This window comes from Salvelinus fontinalis, chromosome 13, assembly GCF_029448725.1.
Source record: "Salvelinus fontinalis isolate EN_2023a chromosome 13, ASM2944872v1, whole genome shotgun sequence".
Classification (NCBI taxonomy): domain Eukaryota; kingdom Metazoa; phylum Chordata; class Actinopteri; order Salmoniformes; family Salmonidae; genus Salvelinus; species Salvelinus fontinalis.
This window is the reverse complement of record NC_074677.1, coordinates 15,213,237-15,238,129: the sequence shown is the minus strand read 5'-3', so window position 1 is coordinate 15,238,129 and position 24,893 is coordinate 15,213,237. Positions and strand designations below refer to the sequence as shown.

The following is a 24,893-nucleotide window of genomic DNA, read 5'->3' as shown; positions in this document are numbered from 1 at the left end:
AAACTTTGATTTGATGACAATTGTATCTGTCTTGTCAAGCATGTCAGGTCCCAACAGCTCCTCAGAGTGGTCCATCGAGGGGCGTCGGCTGGTCCCGCTGATGCCCAGACTGGTCCCCCAGACCGCCTTCACTGTGACGGCCAACGCAGTGGCCAGCGCCACAGCCAATCAAAACGCTTCGCTTCTGCTGCCTGCCGAAACAGGAAATAAAGAAGGTAAGATCAGACAGCTCAAGGTGGAAATTTCTCTCAACCACAGATCTAGGATCACATTACCTTGCTCCTAATCTTAGCCTGAGGGTTAATCCATTTGACTTCAATCACTTTTTGATAGCACCTCTTTTGATTTGAACTGAACCTTCCATATGTGTTTGCCCATTTAAATGGACTTTTTGAACCTGAATGCCAAATTATTCAAGAGATAAAAGTGCTCAAACTTGACCTATTTTACATGCCCCCACCATACCATGAGACATACATGTCTTCATCACTGGAAAATATATACTATTGAGATTTGATATAATTTAAAAGCTTACAAACAGGGTTGTCAGACTATTTTATAATTTCTAGAATTTTTTGAATACATTTTTTTACCTTACTTCAATTATGTAAAAATGTGTAATCTCAGACATTTAAAAATATGAGCATATATTGTAGCTTAGACCCTATTTTACGTCATCTGGCCCTGTCAGTAGTTAGGTGTAACTTTCTACCTGCAACATTAACTGAAGAGGGAGGAAGACATTAAATTATGAATCACTTATGTCTCCTTATAGTGTATTTTTATATGAAGCATGGTTGTTATTTGTTTGCAGTGGTTGTTTGCTACTCCTACACAAGCACCACGTCCACCAGTGCCACGGCGCCCAGCGGCAGTGCAGCAGCCACGGTGAAATCCCCCCGTCCGGCCAGCCCTGCCTCAAACATGGTGGTGCTGCCCAGCGGGAGCACCGTCTATGTGAAAAGTGAGTGTCAGAACAGAGATTCCATGTTTGTTTATTATTTTACTTTGGAAATAAAAATACGTGTTATTTAAGAATTTAGCATTGGTTAAGGAGTGTCCGGTGTGACACTCACTTAACAGAACCTGAAGTCTGTCAATGTATCGCTGCATTCTGTGTCTCCGTCTGTATGTTTCTCTCTCCACCAGGCGTGAGCTGCTCGGATGAGGACGAGAAGCCGCGTAAGCGGAGGCGGACTAACTCCTCAAGCTCCTCCCCTGTGGTGCTGAAGGAAGTGGCCAAGGTGGCCCCGCCCATGTCCAAGACCATCACTGTGCCGGTGAGCGGCAGCCCCAAGATGAGCAACATCATGCAGAGCATCGCTAACTCCCTGCCACCGCACATGTCCCCCGTCAAGATCACCTTCACCAAGCCCACCACCCAGACCACTAACACCACCACGCAGAAGGTGAGCAGGACAGAACTGACCATTGTTCAGTATAAATCCTCTTGTTCTATAGGCAAAGAGTCAATATAGTGAGGTGTGAGCCAGATAATATAGGAATGGTTGGATATGTTTGAATGGTCGTAAGTGATTGCATACTGTTTGCAAACTCGATTGTAAGTGATTGTGTATATGAACTTGATTGTAAGTGGCTGTGTAATTTACTGTATAATGTATGTTTTGTCAGGTGATCATTGTGACGACCTCTCCAAGCTCCAACTTCGTTCCAAACATCCTGTCCAAGTCTCACTCACACAACTACGCGGCGGCCATGTCTAAGTTGGTGTCCACCTCCATGCTGACCTCGGCCAACCAGAAGCAGACAGTGTTCATCCCGGCCAGCTCCAGTCCCTCCTCGGCCCCAAACACGGTCGCTGTGACCACCATGGTTTCTTCCAGCCCATCTGTGGTCATGTCGACAATAGCGCAGGGTAGGTTTGAATGTCCCACTTCCTGCAGTGTTTTCAAATAGTTTGCTTACTCAGGATTTATTACCGGCCTTCGCCCAATTTAGACAAAGATTGTCTTGTTCTAGCTACTAAGACCTTTCATGTATACAACATTTTATTGAAACTGGAATTGTACTGAATTGTGTGTATCTGATTGGTCTTTGAAACTGACCACTATTGCTTGTCCTCTCCCTGTGCCAGGTGGCTCGTCGACGGGCATGAAAGTGGCCTCCGCCAGGCTCCCCTCTCCTAAGACCATGGTGGGCTCTCCAACCCAGATTCTGGCCCAGTTCCCCAAGCAGCACCAGCAGTCACCCAAGCAGCTGCAGCAGGGCTCCCCCATGGGGGCCGGCGCCATGGGCCAGGCCCAGTCCTCTACCACTCTCCCCGGCTCCAAACCCACCATACAGATTAAGCAGGAGTCAGGTGAGTACAGGGCGTGATACCCAAATCTACTGGTGTTAGTACTCTACCCTGAGTGTGCAAGTGTACAGAACGTGTTAATCATGTATTTAACTAATAATTTGTCTAATTGTACCTGTAGGTGTGAAAATCATCACCCAGCAGATACAGCCCAGTAAGATCCTGCCCAAGCCCTCTGTAGGCATGTCCAGCAGCAGTTCCTCCCCCATCATGGTTGTCAGTAGCAACGGGGCCATCATGACCACCAAGTTGGTGTCCCAGCCCACAGGTGTGCCTTCTCACATACGGCTTTTCGACTGTAACACAAGTGTTACACTAGTGTATACACACTGATGTTTTACTAGGTAAACTGTGTTTCCAAAGCTAGGGCTGACAGTGAGGACTTGTGAAGAACAAAATCAACAACCTTTGCATAATCAAAACAGTTGCTTTGTGAGGAGGTATTAACTAGAGGTTGACCGATTAATCGTAATGGCCGATTAATTAGGGCCGATTTTCAAGTTTTCATAACAATCTGTAATCGGCATTTCTGGACACCGATTTGCCGATTATTTAAAAAAAATTTTTTTATTTTTTACACCTTTATTTAACTAGGCAAGTCAGTTAAGAACACATTCTCAATTTCAATGACGGCCTAGGAACGGTGGGTTAACTGCCTTGTTCAGGGGCAGAACGACAGATTTTTACCTTGTCAGCTCGGGGATTAATTTTTGCAATCTTCTGGTTACTAGTCCAACGCTCTAACCACCTGCCTTACATTGCACTCCACTTATCTTATAAAAAACAATCAATCTTAACATAATCACTAGTTAACTACATGTGGTTGATGATATTACTAGTTTATCTAGCGTGTCCTGCGTTGCATATAATCGATGCGGTGCCTGTTCATTTCTCATCGAATCACAGCCTACTTCGCCAAATGGGTGATGATTTAACAAGCGCATTCGCGAATAAAGCACTGTCGTTGCACCAATGTACCTAACCATAAACATCAATGCCTTTCTTTAAAATCAATACACAAGTATATATTTTTAAACATGCATATTTAGTTAATGTTGCCTGCTAACATGAATTTCTTATAATTAGGGAAATTGTGTCACTTCTCTTGCGTTCCGTGCAAGCAGTCAGGGTATATGTAACAGTTTGGGCCGCCTGGCTCATTGCGAACTCTGAAGTCCATTTATTCCTAACAAAGGCCGTAATTAATTTGCCAGAATTGTACATAATTATGTACAATGTAACAGCAATATTTAGACTTAGGGATGCCATCCGTTAGATAAAATACGGAACGTTTCCATATTTCACTGAAAGAATAAACGTTTTGTTTTCAAAATTATAGTTTCCGGATTCTACCATTTTAATGACCTAAGGCTCGTATTTCTGTGTGTTATTATGTTATAATTAAGGCTAGTTTGCGGGTTGCGCGCTAATAGCGTTTCAATCGGTGACGTCACTCGCTCTGAGACTTGGAGTAGTTGTTCCCCTTGCTCTGCAAGGGCCGCAGCTTTTGTGGAGCGATGGGTAACGATGCTTCGAGGGTGGCTGTTGTCGATGTGTTCCTGGTTCGAGCCCAAGTAGGGGCGGAGGAGAGGGATGGAAGCTATACTGTTACACTGGCAATACTAAAGTGCCTATAAGAACATCCAATAGTCAAAGGTAAATGAAATACAAATCATATAGAGAGATATAGTCCTATAATTCCTATAATAACTACAACCTAAAACCTCTTACCTGGGAATATTGAAGACTCATGTTAAAAGGAACCACCAGCTTTCATATTTTCTGAGCAAGGAACTTAAACGTTAGCTTTTTTACATGGCACACATTGCACTTTTACTTTCTTCTCCAACACTTTGTTTTTGCATTATTAAAAAAATTGAACATGTTTCATTATTTATTTGAGGCTAAATTGATTTTATTTATGTATTATATTAAGTTAAAATAAGTGTTCATTCAGTATTGTTGTAATTGTCATTATTACAAATACAATTTTAAAAAGCGTCCGATTAACCGATTAACAACTGTCATCCAAACATGTAAATAATACACAAGGACAGTAGATGTCTGCACTGGTTTGGATAATCTGTGTTTTAATCCTTTATTCTATTTTACTTTATATTTCTCATTTGCTTTTTTTTCTAGTAGATTTTTTGCATTGTTGGGTTTTGAGTTTGCAAGAAAGGTATTTCACTGTACTTGTGCATGTGACATTAAAACTTGAAACTAGATATTGATATGAAGAAATACTTAGCAAAGCCTGGTCAATTTATTTTCTTTAAAAAACATTGATTTTGTGCAGGCACCCAGGCCACATACTCAAGGCCCACTGTGAGCCCCTCCATTGGCGCCAGGATGGCGACGTCAACCAGTGGTGCCACCTACGTCAAGACCACCAGCGGCAGCATCATCACGGTGGTCCCCAAATCTCTAGCCACACTGGGCGGCAAGATCATCAGCAGCAACATTGTGTCTGGTGAGTTTGACAGTTCTGTAGTGTTACTAGGGTTTCGGGGGGGTATTTACCAGTGATGTTTACATTTACCAGTTAACTACTGGAATTTTGGATACTTTAAAGGATTTTAAATAATTTACATAACATGTAAAATATATGTTGCTAATAATAAAATGTTTTTTTCATATGAAAAATAGAATCACAAAGCTGTCAAACATCCTCAGTATAAGCTATCGACTTAGTGAATACCGTTGCTGTTTAATATGGAGGTTTCTATCTGGATTAAATTTGTTGTTATTTTACACTGTCAATGTATCTTTGTTGTAAATACTTTGGGGCTGAACTAGTGGAAGTTGTGAAATAAGTCAATAGTTGGAAGCGTTGCAGAGTAAATTGCAGATTTCATTCTTGATTCAATGTTTTTTATTTTTTATTAATTTGGCTATTTTCTCCTAAATCATATTGTCTATCTACTAGAAACTCAGACGACATTGACACGGATATAAAAATGTATATGAATATATACAATGGTGTAAAGTATTACTTTAAAATACTTTAAAGTACTAAAGTGTTTTTTGGGGGTATCTGTACTTTACTATTTATATGTTTTTACTTTTACTAAACTACATTCCGAAAGAAAATAATGTACTTTTTACTCCATACATTTCCCCTGACACCCAAAAGTACTAATTATATTTTGAATGATTAGCAGGACAGGAAAATGGTCCAATTCACGCACTTCTCAAGAGAACATCCTGGTCATCCCTACTGCCTCTCATGTGGCGGACTAAATAAACACAAATGCTTCATTTATAAATGATGCCTGAGTGTTGGAGTGTGCCCCTGGCTATTCATTTATTTATTTTTATAAAAATAGTGCCGTCTGGTTTGCTTAATATAAGAATGTGAAATAATTTGTACTTTTACTTTTCATACTTAATAAGTATATTATAGATATTACATTTACTTTTGATAATTAAGTACACTACCAGTCAATAGTTTAGACACCTATCAATTCCAGGGTTTTTCTTTATTTTGACTATTTTCTACATTGTAGAATGACATCAAAACTATGAAATAACACATGGAATCATGTTGTAACCAAAAAAGTGTTAAACAAATCAAAATAGCCACCCTTTGCCTTCATGACAGCTTAGCACACTCTTGACATTCTCTCAACCAGCTTCATAAGGAATGCTTTTCCAACAGTCTTGAAGGAGTTCCCACGTATGCTGAGCACTTGTTGGCTGCTTTTCCTTCACTCTGCGGTCCAACTCATCCCAAACCATCTCAATTGGGTTAAGATCGGGTGATTGTGGAGGCCAGGTCATCTGATGCAGCACTCTATCACTCTCCTTCTTGGTCAAATAGCCCTTACACAGCCTGGAAGTGTGTTTTCAGTCATTGTCCTGTTGAAAAACAAATGATAGTCCCACTAAGCGCAAACCAGATGGGATGGTGTAGCTTTGTTGGTTAAGTGTGACTTGAATTCTAAATAAATCAAAGACAGTGTCACCGGCAAAACATCCCCACACCACCACCTCCATGCTTCACAGTGGGAACCACACATGCGGAGATCATCCGTTCACCTACTCTGCATTTCACAAAGGCACTGCGGTTGGAACCAAAAATCTAATTTGGACTCCTCAGACAAAAGGACAGATTTCCACCGGTCTAATGTCCATTGCTCATGTTTCTTGGCCCAAGCAAGTATCTTCTTCTTATTGGTGTCCTTTAGTAGTGGTTTCTTTGCAGCAATTCAACCATGAAGGCCTGACTCACGAAGTCTCCTCTGAACAGTTGATGCTGAGATGTGTCTGTTACTTGAACTCTGTGAAGCATTTATTTGGGCAGCAATTTCTGAGACTGATAACTCTAATGAACTTATCCTCTGCAGCAGAGGTAACTCTGGGTCTTCCTTTCCTGTGGCGGTCATCATGAGAGCCAGTTTCATCATAGCGCTTGATGTTTTTTGCGACTGCACTTGAAGAAACTTTCAAAGTTCTTGAAATATTCTGTATTGACTCAGCTTCATGACTTAAATTAAAGTAATGATGGACTGTCCTTTTCTTTGCATATTTGAGCTTTTCTTGCCATAATATGGACTTGGTCTTTTACCAAATAGCTCCATCTTCTGTATACCACCCCTACCTTGTCACTATTTGTTTAACACTTTTTATGGGGGGTTATGACATGATTCCATATGTGTTATTTCATAGTTTTGATGTCTAAAAATAAAAATAAACCCTTGAATGAATAGGTGTGTCCAAACTTTTGACTGGTACTTATATACACTGCTCAAAAAAATAAAGGGAACACTTAAACAACACAATGTAACTCCAAGTCAATCACACTTCTGTGAAATCAAACTGTCCACTTAGGAAGCAACACTGATTGACAATAAATTTCACATGCTGTTGTGCAAATGGAATAGCAAAAGGTGGAAATTATAGGCAATTAGCAAGACACCCCCCAAAACAGGAGTGATTCTGCAGGTGGTGACCACAGACCACTTCTCAGTTCCTATGCTTCCTGGCTGATGTTTTGGTCACTTTTGAATGCTGGCGGTGCTCTCACTCTAGTGGTAGCATGAGACGGAGTCTACAACCCACACAAGTGGCTCAGGTAGTGCAGCTCATCCAGGATGGCACATCAATGCGAACTGTGGCAAAAAGGTTTGCTGTGTCTGTCAGCGTAGTGTCCAGAGCATGCAGGCGCTACCAGGAGACAGGCCAGTATATCAGGAGATGTGGAGGAGGCCGTAGGAGGGCAACAACCCAGCAGCAGGACCGCTACCTCCGCCTTAGTGCAAGGAGGTGCACTGCCAGAGCCCTGCAAAATGACCTCCAGCAGGCCACAAATGTGCATGTGTCAGCATATGGTCTCACAAGGGGTCTGTGGATCTCATCTCGGTACCTAATGGCAGTCAGGCTACCTCTGGCGAGCACATGGAGGGCTGTGCGGCCCCACAAAGAAATGCCACCCCACACCATGACTGACCCATCACCAAACCGGTCATGCTGGAGGATGTTGCAGGCAGCAGAACGTTCTCCACGGCGTCTCCAGACTCTCACGTCTGTTACATGTGCTCATGTGCTCAGTGTGAACCTGCTTTCATCTGTGAAGAGCACAGGGCGCCAGTGGCGAATTTGCCAATCTTGGTGTTCTCTGGCAAATGCCAAACGTCCTGCACGGTGTTGGGCTGTAAGCACAACCCCCACCTGTGGACGTCGGTCCCTCATACCACCCTCATGGAGTCTGTTTCTGACCGTTTGAGCAGACACATGCACATTTGTGGCCTGCTGGAGGTCATTTTGCAGGGCGCTGGCAGTGCACCTCCTTGCACAAAGGCGGAGGTAGCGGTCCTGCTTCTGGGTTGTTGCCCTCCTACGGCCTCCTCCACGTCTCCTGATGTACTGGCCTGTCTCCTGGTAGCGCCTGCATGCTCTGGACACTACGCGGACAGACACAGCAAACCTTTTTGCCACAGTTCGCATTGATGTGCCATCCTGGATGAGCTGCACTACCTGAGCCACTTGTGTGGGTTGTAGACTCCGTCTCATGCTACCACTAGAGTGAGAGCACCGCCAGCATTCAAAAGTGACCAAAACATCAGCCAGGAAGCATAGGAACTGAGAAGTGGTCTGTGGTCACCACCTGCAGAATCACTCCTGTTTTGGGGGGTGTCTTGCTAATTGCCTATAATTTCCACCTTTTGTCTATTCCATTTGCACAACAGCATGTGAAATTTGTCAATCAGTGTTGCTTCCTAAGTGGACAGTTTGATTTCACAGAAGTGTGATTGACTTGGAGTTGCATTGTGTTGTTTAAGTGTTCCCTTTATTTTTTTTGAGCAGTGTATATACATCACACTCTACATGGCCATAAGTATGTGGACACGTTCTTGTCGAACATCTCATTCCAAAATCATAGGCATTAAATGGAGTTGGTCTCCCCCCTTTGCTGCTATAACAGCCTCTACTCTTTTGGGAAGACGTTCCACTAGATGTTGGAACATGACTGCAGGGACTTGCCTCCATTCAGCCACTAGCATTACTGAGGTCGGGTTTTCCGGCCTGGCTCGCAGTATGCGTTCCAATTCATCCCAGAGGGGTGGAGGTCAGGGCTCTGTGCAGGCCAATAAAGTGCTTCCACACCAATCTAAATTGTCATGCTGAAACAGGAAAGGGCCTTCTCCAAACGGTTGCTACAAAGTTGGAAGCACAGAATCGTCTAGAATGTCATTGTATGCTGTAGTGTTAAGATTTCCCTTCACTGGAACTAACAGGTCTAGCCCGTAGCATGAAAAACAGCCCCAGACCATTATTCATCCTTGCATTCGCGCAGGTAGCGTTCTCTTGGCATACCTCAAACCCAGATTAGTTCGTCGGACTGCCAGATGGTGAAGTGTGATTCATCACTCCAGAGAAGGCCTTTCCACTGATCCAGAGTCCAATGGAGGCAAACTTTACACCACCCTGGCCGATGCTTGGCATTGCTCGGCCATGGAAAACCATTTTGTGAAGCTCCTGACAAGCAGTTATTGTGCTGATGTTGCTTCCAGAGGCAGTTTGGAACTCGGTAGTGAGTGTTGCAACCGAGAACAGACAATTTTTAGGCACTACGCTCTTCAGCACTCAGTGGACCCGTTCTGTGAGCTTGTGTGGCCTACCACTTCACGGCTGAGTCGTTGTTGCTCCTAGACGTTTCCACTTCACAGTAACAGTACTTACAGTTGACCGGGGCAGCTCTAGCAGGGCAGAAATTTGACAAAATTATTTGTTGGAAAGGTGGCATCCTATGACAGTGCCACGTTGAAAGTCACTGAGCTAATTCAGTACGGACCATTTTACTGCCACTGTTGGTCTATGGCAATTGCGTGGCTGAAATAGCATAATCCACTCATTTGAAGGGGTGTCCACATACTTTTGGCTATGTAGTTACTCCAGTATACATGTATTAAAGTTTACATAGATTAGCAAAATTACCCAAAACAATTATTCTGTAAACTTTTGCAAAGCTAAGTGTTACCAATTTTGACTGAACATCTAGTTGTCCAATTATAGTGACTTCAAATGTTGTGTTTTGGCAAACCTTTAGATGTTCTTTCCCCCTCCATTGCAGGTACAACAACTAAGATAACCACCATTCCTATGACGTCCAAGCCCAATGTTATTGTGGTGCAAAAGACCACTGGCAAAGCAACGACCATCCAGGGCCTGCCTGGCAAGAATGTGGTCACCACACTGTTGAATGCAGGGGTCAGTTCAACATGATTGTTATTATAAATGAAACCATTTTAATTAAGACATTTTTTATGTTAGATTTTATTTATCTAGATTCTAAGTAATTATATTTCAGAAGTGTTTCAAATGTATTGACCCCAAAACCTATTTTACATTTTTTTGGTAGTTCTAGTTTAGCCTTTCTGTCTGATCAGTCTATTGCTTTCAGCTCCATATTATGCATGCTTGCATGCTTGCATGCTTGTTTTCAGTTGTCATTTAGCAGACGCTCTTAATTCATAGCGACTTACAATTAGTACATTCATCTTAAGCTCTGGTCAAAAGTAGTGCAATAAAAAGGGAATATGGTGCCATTGGTTACAGAACCAAAATATGAATGCCTCTGTGCCATAGTGCGAAAAGACCCTGCAGGGTGTGCCGGGGTCCAAGCCAGCCATCATCACAGCCTCCAGACCCATCACCAAGATGATCGTGACCCAGCCGAAAGGCATGGGCACAGGGGTGCAGCCCAACACCACCACCAAGATCATCCCCACCAAAATAGTGTACGGCCAGCAGGGCAAGACCCAGGTCAGTAACAGTCGCTGTCTATGTAGGGTGAAGTTGCCCCTAGACGCTGGCTCTTGGGTCAGTTTAGCCTTTACCCCACTAATGGTTAGGGTTGGGGAAGCTGATCCTAGAGCTGTCTGTACCCTGGGGAAACTTCACCCCGGAGCGTCTCAGCCACTCAACGAGTAGTGTGAACGAGATCATTTCGTACTTAAAGCTCTTTGTCTTGGATACAGTTCTTTCGGAAAGTATTCAGACCCCTTGACTTTTTCCACATTTTGTTACGTAACAGCCTTAACTTAAAATGGATTAAAAAATAATAATTCCGCGTCAATCTACACGCAATAGCACATCATGAAAAAGCAAAAACAGGTTTTTAGATTTTTTTTCAAATGTATACATTTAATTTACCACAGGTGGACTCTAATCAAGTTGTAGAAACATCTCAAGCATGAGCAATGGATACAAGATGCACCTGAGCTCAATTTCTAGCCTCATAGCTAAGGGTCTGAATACTTATGTACCTAAAGGTGTTTTTATTTTGAACACATTTGCTAAAATCTCTAAAAACCTGTTTACGTGGCCTCCGGAGTGGCGCAGTTGTCAGTTGAACGGTGTTTCCTACGACACATTAGTGCGACTGGTTTCCGGGTTAAGGGAGCAGGTGTTAAGAAGTAGCACGGCTTGGCGGGCCATATTTCGGAGGATGCATGACTCGACCTTCACCTCTCTCGAGCCCGTTGGGGAGTTGCAGCGATGAGACAAGATCGTAACTACCAATTGGATATCACAAAATTGGGGAGGAAAAGGGAGGTAAAATTACAATTAAAAAATATATATTAAAAAAATAACTTTCGCTTTGACTTTATGGGTTATTGTGTGTGTGTGTGTGTGTATGTATGTGTATATATATATAGATATGTATATATTAATAATACATTTTTAGAATAAGGCTGTATCATAACAAAATGTGGAATAAAGGAAGGTTTCTGAATACTTTCTGAATGCACTGTATATTTTAACTTCTGTCCTGAATTACCAATGCATCAGGTCAGTGTAACTTTAGGATTGCATACCGCTTTAAATAGGCACATTAATTAAATGTATGGTGTTAAAAAGGAACACCAGGACACTTGACATTGGTCTCAGCTGTGCTGTACTTTATGGAGCAACAAGAACTATTTCTCTGGTGCCATTCACTGAGCTATTCTAGGTGTGTAATATCGAATATAACCTTTTTTAAACATTGATTCCTGTCCAGGTGCTGATCAAGCCCAAGCCCATCTCCCAGACTGCAGTGTTGAGCGAGCAGACCAGGCAGCTGGTGAGCGAAACACTGCAGCAGGCGTCCAGGGTGGCTGACGGACAGGAGGGGGCGCTGAAGGATGAGTCAGGTGGCATCGCCGAGGGCAGCTTCCAGCCCGCCGAAGGCAGTCACGGTATGTCGTGGCACTCCACATAACAGCAAGAAGTACATGATATAGCCTGCAGCCTAACTACGAGAACAAAAGAGACACTCAAGTTAAAACAGTGTATTGTAGTCTCGCACAGCTATTAAATACCTCATCTGTAGTATGAAAGTGTATCTATTCTCACAAGTATCCAGCTAAGTTCAATTCCCTTCACTTTCAAATGGTAAAAAGCTTCACTCGCGTAATATAATTATTTCAATTCCCTTTTACTTGAATGCCATGTCCAATTTAATTCCCACATTGATTGGAATCTAAAGGGAGTCCGCACAATTCCATATGACTTGTTTTGGTTGTCACCGGTCAGACTCCCAGCCCGTAGTGCACATCATCTCCTCCAGAGGGCAGGAGTGGGCTGAGCAGCATGAAGTGTCGGTGGAGTCCGGCCCCACCATCATCTACCAGGATGTGTCTACGGGGAACGTGACCCAGTCGGCCACCTCAACCATTAAGGCCCTGCTGGAGCTGCAGCAAACCACAGGTGACTAACAGACTGACCACCGTCACCATGACAACTACCATACCACTTACCAGGGTTGGGGCAATTCCATTTAAATTCAGAAACTGAGTAATCTTCCTGGCAACAGGGCTAGTCACCTGTTAATAGTGCCTGTTATTATGGCTGGGATTCTATCCCAAGAGTCAGTGGAAGAACTCTGGGGGGTTTTCCAAACCACTTCCCCTTTTGTAATCTTTACTGCTGTGGACCGTTCACTGACTTCTTGTAAAATGCTGTTTGTTGCTTGATATTGAGCGTGACTGTTGAGTGCGACTGATGCCTGATAAACAAAAACATCCCCCTTTTAGTGTTTGCAGATAGAAACTAGATGGAGCCCTCGCCGTATTGCACCTATCTAGTCCTTGCTATAGTGGTAGGGTTGGCTAATCTTGGCAGGGTTTTGTACCAGACCTGATTCAAATAATATAGATATTTAATTTGTACACCACGACTAGTTGAATTAGGTGTGTTAGGTGCTGTGCGAATATCCTGACACTGCAGCCCCTAAAACAACATGAATTTTAATACAAACGACTTGAGAAGAAAGCCCCAGCTTCCGACACCTCAGTTTTTCCACACATGGCCGACACACAATTTCTTACCGGTGCGATTAATGGGCCTGTGGCGCACTCAAACACAGCCTGATAGCAGGTCAAGTGACTGGACTCTCTGGGACCTGATTCTGGGAGAATCAGATGTAAAAGTGTTCGTCGTTGGGGTCAGACTGCTCTGAACTCTAATTCTCATGTAAGTGATGGTACTTTGTTGTCCCGCGTCTTTCCAAATATAAATGGAGTAGTTGTTTATTAGTTGACTGATGGTGACAGTCTCTGTTGCCTTTACAGTGAAGGACAAGAGTGAGGCGAAGCCCAGGCAGCACACCATAGACCTGAGCCAGATGGCTGTGCCCTTTCAGATGGCCCAGGACAAGAAGCAGCAGGATCCAATCTCCCCTGGGACATCCACTGTAGAGACTGAACCGTCCACTGAATACATCACTGCTGGTACATGAACTGACCACTGATGTTGCCTCCCAAATGGCACCATATTCTCTATATAATGCACTACTTCTACTGAGGTCCAGCCCTGTTCAAAGGTAGTGCACTATATAAGGGATAGTGTGCCATTTGGGAAGCGAGCTCACTGAAACATTTCTCCTTGGGCATTACACACAGCCAAGACACTATAATCTGTCTTACTTTTTAGTTTCTCAGATTTGATCAATTGTCATATTACACTGTATTGTCATCACTTTAGGAGGACACCTAAAAGATCCCCAAAGTGATGATGTTCCCTTTCTTTTCATACTGTTTCATTGCGAAATACATTGATGTACAGTACCAGTCAAAAGTTTGGACACACCTTGGCTTTCTTTCAACCAGCTTCATGAGGTAGTCACCTGGAATGCATTTCAGTTAACAGGTGTGCCTTGTTAAAAGTACATTTGTGGAATTTCTTTCCTCCTCAATGCGTTTTGAGTTGATAAGCTAGGGCTGGTATATAGAAGATAGCCCTAAAGACCAAGTCCATATTATGGCAAGAACAGCTCAAATAATCAGAGACATGACAGTCCATCATTACTTTAAGACATGAAGAACTTTGAAAGCTTCTTTAAGTGCAGTCGCAAAAACCATCAAGCGCTATGATGAAACTGACTCTCATGAGGACCGCCACAGGAAAGGAAGACCCAGAGTTACCTCTGCTGCAGAGGATACATTCATTAGAGTTACCAGCCTCAGAAATTGCTTCAGAGTTCAAGTAACAGACACATCTCAACATCAACTGTTCAGAGGAGACTGCGTGAATCAGCCCTTCATGGTCGAATTGCTGCAAAGAAACCACTACTAAAGGACACCAATAAGAAGATACTTGCTTGGGCCAAGAAACATGAGCAATGGACGTTAGACCAGTGGAAATCTGTCCGTTGGCCACAGCATTCTGCAGCAACACGCCATCCAATCCGGTTTGGGCTTAGTGGGACTATTATTTGTTTTTCAACAGGACCCAACCCACCTCCAGGCTTTGTAAGGGCTATTTGACAAAGAAGGAGAGTGATGGAGTGCTGCATCAGATGACCTGGCCTCCACAATCCCCAGACCTCAACCCAATTGAGATGATTTGGGATGAGTTGGACCGCAGAGTGAAAGAAAAGCAGCCAACAAGTGCTCAGCATATGTGGGAACTCCTTCAAGACTGTTGGAAAAGCATTCCAGGTGAAGCTGGTTGAGAGAATGCAAAGCTCTCATCAAGGCAACGGGTGGCTACTTCGATGAACATTTTTTTTATGTTACTACTTGATTCCATGTGTTATTTCATAGTTTTGATGCCTTCACTATTATTTTACAATGTAAAAAATATTATAAAAAAATAAATAACTTTAATGAGTAGGTGTGTCCAAACTTTTGACTGGTACTGTATATCATAGTTCGTCACCCCTTAATGATATTACACCTTGGATGGAAAATTATACACTTTCCTACTCATGTATTCAGGGATTTACACACAATCGTAGCCCTTAACCACGCAGAAATAAGCAAAGTGAAAAAACAGCAGGCTGTTCTATTCTTTAGTGAGTACAGCTAAGTATGTCTCGAAATAATGCCGTTCCGAGTATTTGAGAGCAATTCCATGTTAAAAACAAGGTTTAGTAAAGTATGTCAGATAAAATATTTTGATGACAGGCAAAACAAAATACAATAGACAAGGTGGGATATTTTTCTGTTAAATTAATTATGCGATAAATGGTGGAAACCTATTTTTTTTATCCACCAATATTGATATAATAACCCTTATATTGAATTAAACTAGGAGTCACCTGATAACATGTTGTGTGGTCCTCCCACTACGACTCGTCGGGAAAACATGCAGTTTATTAGGCTACAGATTAAATAAGTTATGATGAACTTCAGAGGGTGGTGAAAGTGCAAGGTGATTCTTGATTCTCCTTTCCAATACATATTGAGGGTCTTATTCTGGTGACATGATTGATGCTTGGCTGCCGTTTTACAAATAAAAATAATCTCGCTCTTTTGTCCATAATGATCTCATCATGTAGGCTATACGTGCGCTCTAGCCAACAGTGCTATCTGTGGACACTGTACTGTATCTGTTGGCTGGAGTGCACGTGCCTCTTATCTGCAACAAGTTAATTTAATGGAATCACCCCTCTGGTGGGAAAATGCGCATATTGTTTTTAAGTGGATTTTAGAATATTCACATGCAAAATCTGTTCCCAATTGGATGGGAACCTAACTTATAATGATCTCTCGTTGTGCAGTTAAAGCCAGCCGGGCCGGACCATCCTCTGGAGGCGACATGGTCATGTCCGCTAGCCAGCAACTGGCGGCGTCCTCACAGAGCACAGGTCACACCCCCATGGTGGTCAAGTCCATCCCAACTTCCTCTGCGGTCACCGTCACACGCATTGTCCAACTGGTGAGACAAAAGCCTACCTAGTATATGAACTTAAAAATCACAAATACATGTTCGTCTTTGTATTCTTCTTTTCCAATGTTTTATCAAATCATATAGTATAGGTAATGCAGTATAACATGCACTATCTCACTGGCATAGGATCTCACTGTTCATTAGGTAAGTGTACCAGTATACAGTTGAAGTCGGAAGTTTACATACACCTTAGCCAAATACATTTAAACTCAGTTTTTCACATTTCCTGACATTTAATCCATGTAAAACTTCCCTGTCTTAGGTCAGTTAGGATCACCATTTTATTTTAAGAATGTGAAATGTCTAGTATTTGCTAGCATTGCCTTTAAATTGTTTAACTTGGGTCAAACGTTTCGGGTAGCCTTCCACACAAGCTTCCCACAATAAGTTGGGTGAATTTTGGCCCATTCCTCCTGACAGAGCTGGTACAACTGGGTCAGATTTATAGGCCTCCTTGCTCGCACACGCTTTTTCAGTTCTGCCCACAAATTGTCTATAGGATTGAGGTCAGGGCTTTGTGATGGCCACTCCAATACCTTGACTTTGTTGACCTTAAGCCATTTTGCCACAACTTTGGAAGTATGCTTGGGGTCATTGTCCATTTGGAAGACCCATTTGCGACCAAGCTTTAACTTCCTGACTGATGTCTTGAGATGTTGCTTCAATATATCCACATAATTTTCTCTCCTCATGATGGCATCTATTTTGTGAGGCACACCAGTTCCTCCTGCAGCAAAGCACCCCCACAACATGATGCTGCCACCCCGGTGCTTCACGGTTGGGATGGTGTTCTTCAGCTTGCAAGCCTCCCCCTTTTTCCTCCAAACATAACGATGGTCATTATGGCCAAACAGTTCTATTTTTGTTTCATCAGACCAGAGGACATTTCCCCCCAAAATACGATCTTTGTCCCCATGTGCAGTTGCAAACCGTAGTCTGGCTTTTTTATGGCGGTTTTGGAGCAGTGGCTTCTTCCTTGCTGAGCGGCCTTTCAGGTTATGTCGATATAGGACTCATTTTACTGTGGATATAGATACTTTTGTACCCGTTTCCTCCAGCATTCTTCACAAGGTCCTTTGCTGCTGTTCTGGGATTGATTTGCACTTTTCGCACCAAAGTACGTTCATCTCTAGGAGACAGAACGCGTCTCCTTCCTGAGCGGTATGATGGCTGCGTGGTCCCATGGTGTTTATACTTGCGTACTATTGTTTGTATAGATGAACATCATCCCTTCAGGCATTTGGAAATTGCGCCCAAGGATGGACCAGAGTTGTGTAGGTCTACAATTTCTTTTCCGAGGTCTTGGCTGATTTCTTTTGATTTTCCCATGATGTCAAGCAAAGAGAAACTGAGTTTGAAGGTAGGCTTTGAAATACATCCACAGGTACGCCTCCAATTGACTCAAATGAGGTCAATTCGCCTATCAGAAGCTTCTAAAGCCATGGCATCATTTTCTGGAATGTTCCAAGCTGTTTAAAGGCACAGTCAACTGAGTGTATGTAAACTTCTGGACCCACTGGAATTGATACAGTGAACTGTAAGTGAAATAACCTGTCTGTAAACAATTGTTGGAAAAGTTACTGCACAAAGTAGATATCCTAACCAACTTGCCAAAACTATAGTTTGTTAACAAGAAATTTGTGGAGTGGTTGAAAAATGAGTTTTAATGACTCTAACCTAAGTGTATGTAAACTTCCAACTTCAACTGTATCAATATGCACCAATATATAGGTAACTGCCAAAATAATGGAAACATGAGGGATACAAATAGTGTTGAAAGCAGGTGCTTCCACACAGGTATAGTGTGAGTTAATTAAGCAATTAACATCCCATCATGCTTAGGGCCATGTATAAAAATGCTGGGCAGGCCATTATTTTGGCTACCATGGCTATGTCCCCATAGGATGACAATACCCCCATCCACAGGGTACGAGTGGTCACTGAATGGTTTGATGAGCATGAAAACGTTATAAACCGTATGCCATGGCCGTCTGTCACCAGATCTCAACCCAATTGAACACTTATGGGAGATTCTGGAGTGGCGCCTGAGACAGCGTTTTCCACCACCATCAACAAAACATGAAATTATGGAATTTCTCGTGGAAGAATGGTGTTGCATAGAGTTCCAGACACTTGTAGAATCTATGCCAAGGTGCGTAGAAGCTGTTCTGGATCATGGTCGCCCAATACCCTATTAAGATACTTTGTTGGTGTTTCCTTTATTTTTAGCAGTTACCTGTATTTCCATATATACCACTATTGGCAATGATAGTATAATGTCATTCCAGGCGTCGGAGGGCCAGCTTATCCACAGTAAGCAGGCGGAGGAGATGGTGATGGAGGAGGGCGAACTAGAAGGGGACACCCTGGACCCCCAGACGGGCCTGTTCTACCGTTCCATCCAACTCGCGGCAGCCCCTGCCCCTCAGCACCACACACTCCCCCAACCCCAAAGCCAGTCACACTCTGAGCCCCAGTCGGAGCAGGGCAGACACATGCCCAACTCCACCCAACCCCCACAGCTACACAGCAAGCCCCAGATGAGCCAGCCTTCCTCCACCTTGGTGAAGAAGCCACCACAGCTCCAAGAGCAGTACCAGCCCAAGCCCCAGGCTCCAGGGCAGAGCCTGAAGGAGAGGCCCTCCTCTGCCTCGGGATCCCCCCAGCTGGTGGGCCTGGGCACCCCTACAAAGCCACCCTCCCTCACCCCCCAGCTCCCCAAGTTGCAGCAGGCGCCCACCTCCCACCACAGGCCCATCCACACACAGCTGTCCCAGCCGCCACCCCTGCAGGCCCACCACCCGGTGGGTGCAGACAAGACCCCTTCCACAAGCCTGGTGAGCACCATCCCTCTCTGATGGACTTCCAGGGCCCAGTAACTATTTTATGTATTAGTCTGGGACAAATCAGGTTGACACAGTTGAATCATCAACTGTCAGATGCATTGTGCTATAATGCTTTAGAATAGAACTTAATTTAAACTTTATTTGCCCTCTAGATGGATTGTGACTTACACATTTAAAAGCATTTACACAGAGTACACATTCCATACATGTAAATCTTGTTCTGATTCACAGCACTTGTCCCTTGATGGGCCTTTTTAAGATCAACGAGATAAGACAAAGCTCTGGGCACCATGCCACAAATTCCCTTCCAATCAGATCAGTGTTATTTGTAAAGTAGCGCAGGGAGCCTGACAACCTTCACAGCCCTCCCTGTAATCACAACCTGAAAATAAATTACCATTGTTTTTCATTCAAAAAGGGGCCCCTGGGTTTGTAGAGTTTCCCCATGCCCTACACTAGTTCCAACCATAGAAATGGAAGGGGAAGCCCTTTCCGACCATGGCAATTTGACTAACACTCATGGGTACATTCAATATGGCCGCTGGTCTACATATTACAGAACATTGACTTGAATGGCAATGTCTGTTCTATTAATTTCTATAGTTCCAACCAAATTCATTTTCCCCATCTCTCCCCCGACACAGCCGCCAATCATCACCCAGGGAGCCAGCATCACCAAGATCACCTTCGGCGGTAGCAGTAGCCACCAGTCCCCGCCCGTGTCCAGCAGTGGCGAGGCCACAGCGAAGCTGGTCCCCGCCGAGCCCAGCAGCTCGGGCCCGTCCGGCGGCGAGAAGCCCTCCGTTTCGGACATCCTCAAGATCTCTATGATGGAAGCGGAGATCGACCCTAGCGCCGAGCCAATGGTGGTGGACTCGTCCAGCGACTGCAGCCCCTACGGGAAGGGTGTTGGGGCAGGGGGAGATTTAGGTGTGTTGGGGGGCTCAGGCCCGGTCATCAGCAGCTCGGGGGCCTCCCTGCACCACTCATCCCACTCCAAGCCCCAGCATAGCCAGTTTAGCCGCATCCAGGGCCTAGTGGCCAAGGGCAAAGAAGACCTGGATGTCATTGAGGTACATTTCTGTGATTTCAAAGATTTATGTTATAGCATAGCAAAGCATTACTAATTACATTTTCTGAGCCATATGATTAACATTTCTTAAATATTGCTTATTATAGGACAACAGTCATCTAAGCTTTTAACATCTATAGACAATAAAAGCTAAATAACATCCGTTACTTCCCTCCCCAGGTGATCCCTCGGTACTCTATCATGCCAGACTCTAGCCAGTCCAACGTGGTGGTGGAGCCCAGCGGCTTCCTCGAGATCAGCAACTACACCAGCCAGCGGCTGGACGAGGAGAGCGTCATGGAGCAAGAGGTGGACAGCAGCAATGACGAGGCCACGACTGTCAGCCCCATGGAGGGCTGCGCCGACCAGTCCCAGTGACCACTACACATGTCAACTCCGTCACGTCACACACGATGTGTGACAGGGATGATGCAGAGATGAGGGTGATTACGGTCATCACAGTGACTTGTGGATACCTCCCAACTTAGTTAGAACCCTAATGACGTCACGGCAAGCGGATAAATGCGGTATTTGCATAACGGTATTTGATTAGATCAATTGTTGAACACCATTTTTGATATGGTCTCCTTCGACAATGTAAATTTTAATACATGATAGTACAGTTTGAGTTTCTGACTTGTAATAAATAAGTCTGATGGCCTTCAGATTACTTCAGTTTGTTTAAAGTGGGCACATACAGTGCAGTGATTCAAGATTTGTCACAGACAATAAGGCTGACCATAAAGGGATTGTAATAACCCTTGAGGAATTAGCACTTTGAAGTTGAAACAGTTGGTAAGAAGAATTGTTGGAAGAAAAAAAGAAATACAAACAAATAAATACACTTTCAACCTTGTTAGTTTGGGATGGGGGTTTCTGTTTTGTGTTCTCTGTGTAACTTTTTAGAATTTTAACTAAACTTTTATACAACAGCTTAAAACTGTTTTTCTGTTACAGGACCGCACACAATTTGGCATTCCCTTGGTGAATGTCGTTTTGTACATGACCTATCAGTCCATCTTAATGAATTGACCTTTCAACATGAGGAAATCACCAATGTTTCCACCAAATGTTTATTTGCATTCAATCATAGGGGTAAAAAGAAAGGCTTTATGTAAGCTAGGCTAGTGTGTGTGTGTTGGGAAGTTTCTGTGAATACCAGCACCCTCTTGTTAGTGCCATAAGTCTGGGTTGTATAATTTACAATTTTGTCATTTAGCAGATGCTCTTATCCAGAGCAATTTACAGTAGTGAGTGCATAGATTATTATTTTTTGTATTGGTCCCCCATGGGAATCGAACCCACAGCCCTGGCTTTGCAAGCGCCATGCTCTACCAACTGAGGCTATACAGATTTTATGAGTGTGTTTACACAATGTGTTTGGTCTAACTGCTGTGTAGTCAGCGATGGAGATGGAGGCTAGCCATTGTGCTAACTAGCCTACAGAGCATATGTGTACTGGATGGCTGAAAGGGGAATCTGTCATTCATTATAGGGTGCTTTTGCCCTCTCGTCGGTCTTTGGCGAATCTTCTCATGTTATCCACACAGAGGGACTTTCTGTGTCCAGATATTGCTAAAGCCAGGAGTATGCCCAAGCCCAAGGGAGGAGGATGTAGACCTACAACTAGCTCTCCCCTCATTTACTACTTTGAGTGGTTAGCATTGTGTGCTAACAAACCACATTAGTAGCCAAAAGATGATTCAGCGGTTCAATTCGCAATCTTTCTGGATACAGTTTTGGGCATTGCTTTGAGGTTGTTTCTGGCTGAACATGTGACAAGCACCTGTTTTGCTAATTGAAATTGTAAATGATACTTCAACTCGCATGGATTCTAAATCATGCCTCAAAGTCTTTGTACAACTGAAAATATATAAGCATGGCAGCACATACCATAATAAATCAGGTGTGTTTTGTAAGAATGGGGGACCACAGACATAATCATCATTGTCCTTTTATTTAGCCTTTGGTTGTTTTGTATGTTGCCCTAATTACATGCACAAGGTGTTTATAACCCATTATCAGTTACTATTTACAAATGTACTTCATAATATTATACCACAAATTTTCATTTGAAAATCCCTTTTGTGTATATATCATTGACACCATGCGCAAACTGTCTGTCTTGTTTGCTGCACCTGTTTTATAACTGTATTTACCCATTACAGCTAATGGGGAAACTGCACTCTGACAACAATCGATTTACAGGGGTGTATTCACTAGGAACCACCCGGTTCGAAACGGTTTTAGTACAATTAGAAAGATAAGGAAGTGAGGTCACACGGGAAGCCCCTTCGTGGGATACCATAGTAAAAGCTGTCGTAACCTCTACGCTAGAATTTCCATGAATAATAGATTCTCTTTAAATTCTAAATAGATCTTAAAAACCCCTTGACGTTGTCCGCGCCCTGCGGAAATGTAATTAGCGTAATAAAAAAATCCCCACAAAAATCTGTTTAAACTAGAGACATCTGTTGTTTTTTTTGCATGGGCTGCAATCCACCGCATCCACGGTTGTCGACCATGCGCTACTGCGGTGAAAAGTTGCAGAGCTATAGTGTGTTTGTCAGACCATGAAATATCCCGAAAATTGGTATTCTCACGAAAACGTCTGTAGCATCCAAACTGATATGACCCCTCTGTGGAAAGATGATACTCTCACGAACACCTCCTCTGTTTTGCTCTACGATCCCCGACTCGTCTAGTCGGTTCTGCCAACTTCTGTCTGTAGCGTCTGAAAAGTTTGGGCTACACACTAATATGACCCATCTTTGGAAAGATGAGACTCACGAACACGTACATGTCAGTGTTTTTGACTTGGACGCCTCACAAGACTGAAGGTAGCCTGGTACCAGTTTAAAAAATGAATGGGAGAATATATGGAAGTAGTTTAGTGCCTCAAACAAAAAAAGGGGGTTTTATATTGTTCCCTGAAATAAAAAATAACACCCTGGTCGTTCTTATATCCCTCAGATATAGGACAGACACTTCCAAACAAAATAATTTCCATGTATGAATCTGTTGTTCAATCTGTTTCTATGGACTATAGCAGAAAGGTCAAAATGTTATATAAAATATTTTTTTCAATATTTTTTTATGCCTAAAGGGGTCTTAAAATTCTACATCAAATCGCTAAATGATCATTGTTATGACCATCTTAAAAAATGTCAAACGTTAGCTTAGTAGACCCCATTTTGAATTGGGTCTACTGAATCTGAAACTTGTGCTAGTTGATTCCATTGAATACAACCTTTTTCAATTGCAATCCCCAACAAAAATGTGCATAGTGGTACTTGAGAAGTCTCAATTGCTGAATGTAACTTCATAAAAGAGGAACTGAGAGAACTTTCACTGCCAAGCTTGTGGTTCAGACTCCCAAACCTCTGTGTGTGTTTAGACCTTGCCACCACAGATCGACCAGCGCAACCACAACTAGAACACAACCACTCGACTCCGCTACCCACCTCAGCATGGGAGCAAGCAAGTCTGGGCCTCAATATAGGAATACTCTTTTTACCCAACTGTGCTGACCCAAACCGTACTATACTGGCTCAGATCATTAACTTTCACTATGTCCTTCCCATTACTATTCCAGCTACTCTGGTGGATGCATGCCCAGTCCAATTGGTTTGGTTTGGCTTAGCTAAGTAGAGTGAAATCACAACTTGTGCATTTATTTCAGTCACACACAGATCATTTTTCTTAAGTTCAGATCATTTAACTTAGGTTCACTATAAGGTATACTGTGTCTCTGCATGCATATGTTAATTAAAACCGGATACATTCTTGCTCTTGTTGTTGGACACGTCCTTCCTTCTAAGACGTCTACTGGCATCACTAGAAGAAGAATCTTTAACATACACACTCGGATTGTACATCTGATGTACAATGCATTTAATTTTCACACAATGGTTGTGCTATTTTTTGTGATAAAACCATTGTCCAACCAATGTTTGTGTCATTGTTTTTGTACAGAAACATTCCACTGTATCACAACCATTGTGCCAAAAGCAATGTACATCAGTTCAGTGTGTGCGGAGTGGAATCCAGACAGAATCTGGTTTGTGGTAATACTCCTGGTTAACCTGATCCCTCACTTTAATACTCACTGTGGTGTCCATGGAGGGAGTTGAATGGGCATTTGGGGCCATATGTATTAAGTGTCTCAGAATACGAGGGCTGATTTAGGGTCAGGTTTTCCTTTTAGATTATAATGAATAAGACTACATGGACAGGGTGGATCTGATCCTAGATCAGTACAGAGTGAATCTGTTTCTAGATCATTATGATGTGGCTCACTCGCTGGTAGATTCGGGGGTGTCATCATCATGTTTTTCTACCCTCCTATCGATGTTTGATCGGGCTTAGTTGAGGTGGTAGGGTCACTCCGACTCCTTTTTCAGTGACTGGTCTTCTGGGTATTCCTGTATTCATCAACCTGGCCTGCTTTTGGTCTAACTTTCTCCTGCTTTGGAATTGATAACCTGGGTTGAGTGTGCCCTCCTCAGGCTGAGATCTGTCCGGCAGCCCAGACGTATTTGGACGTGGCCCCCTAGGATATGTGGCTCTATTTGTGGCTCTATATAGTTGCGAAGTAATTACAATTTAGCAATTGACACTGGAGTGATAGATGTGCAGATGAGGATGTGCAAGTAGAAATGCTTGTGTGCAAAAGAGCAGAAAAAAACATATGGGGATGAGGTAGGTAGTTGGTTGGATGGGCTATTTACATATGTGCTGTGTACAGCTGCAGCGATCGGTAAGCTTCTCTGACAGCCGATGCTTGAAGTTAGTGAGAGAGATATAAGTCTCCAACTCAGTGATTTTTATTATTTTTTTCTTCTTCTATTCGTTCCAGTCATTGGCAGCAGAGAACAGGAGGAAAGGCGCCAAAGTAGGTGTTGGCTTTGGGGATGACCAGTGAGATATACCTGCTGGAGCGTGTGCTACGGGTGGGTGTTGTTATCGTGACCAGTGAGCTGAGATAAGGCGGAGC

General features: G+C 43.3%; 1 protein-coding gene across 5 annotated transcripts in view; it reads left to right on the top strand.

The window, feature by feature from the left end:
* The window catches only part of emsy (EMSY transcriptional repressor, BRCA2 interacting), a 28,634-nt gene extending 7,882 nt beyond the window's left edge, over nt 1-20,752 (top strand). For all 5 annotated transcript variants that reach the window (XM_055941844.1, XM_055941842.1, XM_055941840.1 and 2 more), the window contains 16 exons: nt 40-215; nt 815-964; nt 1,150-1,409; nt 1,633-1,876; nt 2,096-2,320; nt 2,439-2,585; nt 4,617-4,790; nt 9,894-10,030; nt 10,409-10,585; nt 11,826-12,003; nt 12,341-12,514; nt 13,378-13,536; nt 15,810-15,967; nt 18,268-18,816; nt 19,470-19,898; nt 20,078-20,752. In XM_055941844.1, the coding sequence (XP_055797819.1) occupies nt 40-215; nt 815-964; nt 1,150-1,409; nt 1,633-1,876; nt 2,096-2,320; nt 2,439-2,585; nt 4,617-4,790; nt 9,894-10,030; nt 10,409-10,585; nt 11,826-12,003; nt 12,341-12,514; nt 13,378-13,536; nt 15,810-15,967; nt 18,268-18,816; nt 19,470-19,898; nt 20,078-20,275 (3,535 nt within the window). In that variant the 3' untranslated portion in view covers nt 20,276-20,752. The remainder of the gene's footprint in view (nt 1-39; nt 216-814; nt 965-1,149; nt 1,410-1,632; nt 1,877-2,095; nt 2,321-2,438; nt 2,586-4,616; nt 4,791-9,893; nt 10,031-10,408; nt 10,586-11,825; nt 12,004-12,340; nt 12,515-13,377; nt 13,537-15,809; nt 15,968-18,267; nt 18,817-19,469; nt 19,899-20,077) is intronic.
* Nucleotides 20,753-24,893: the final 4,141 nt, after the last annotated feature.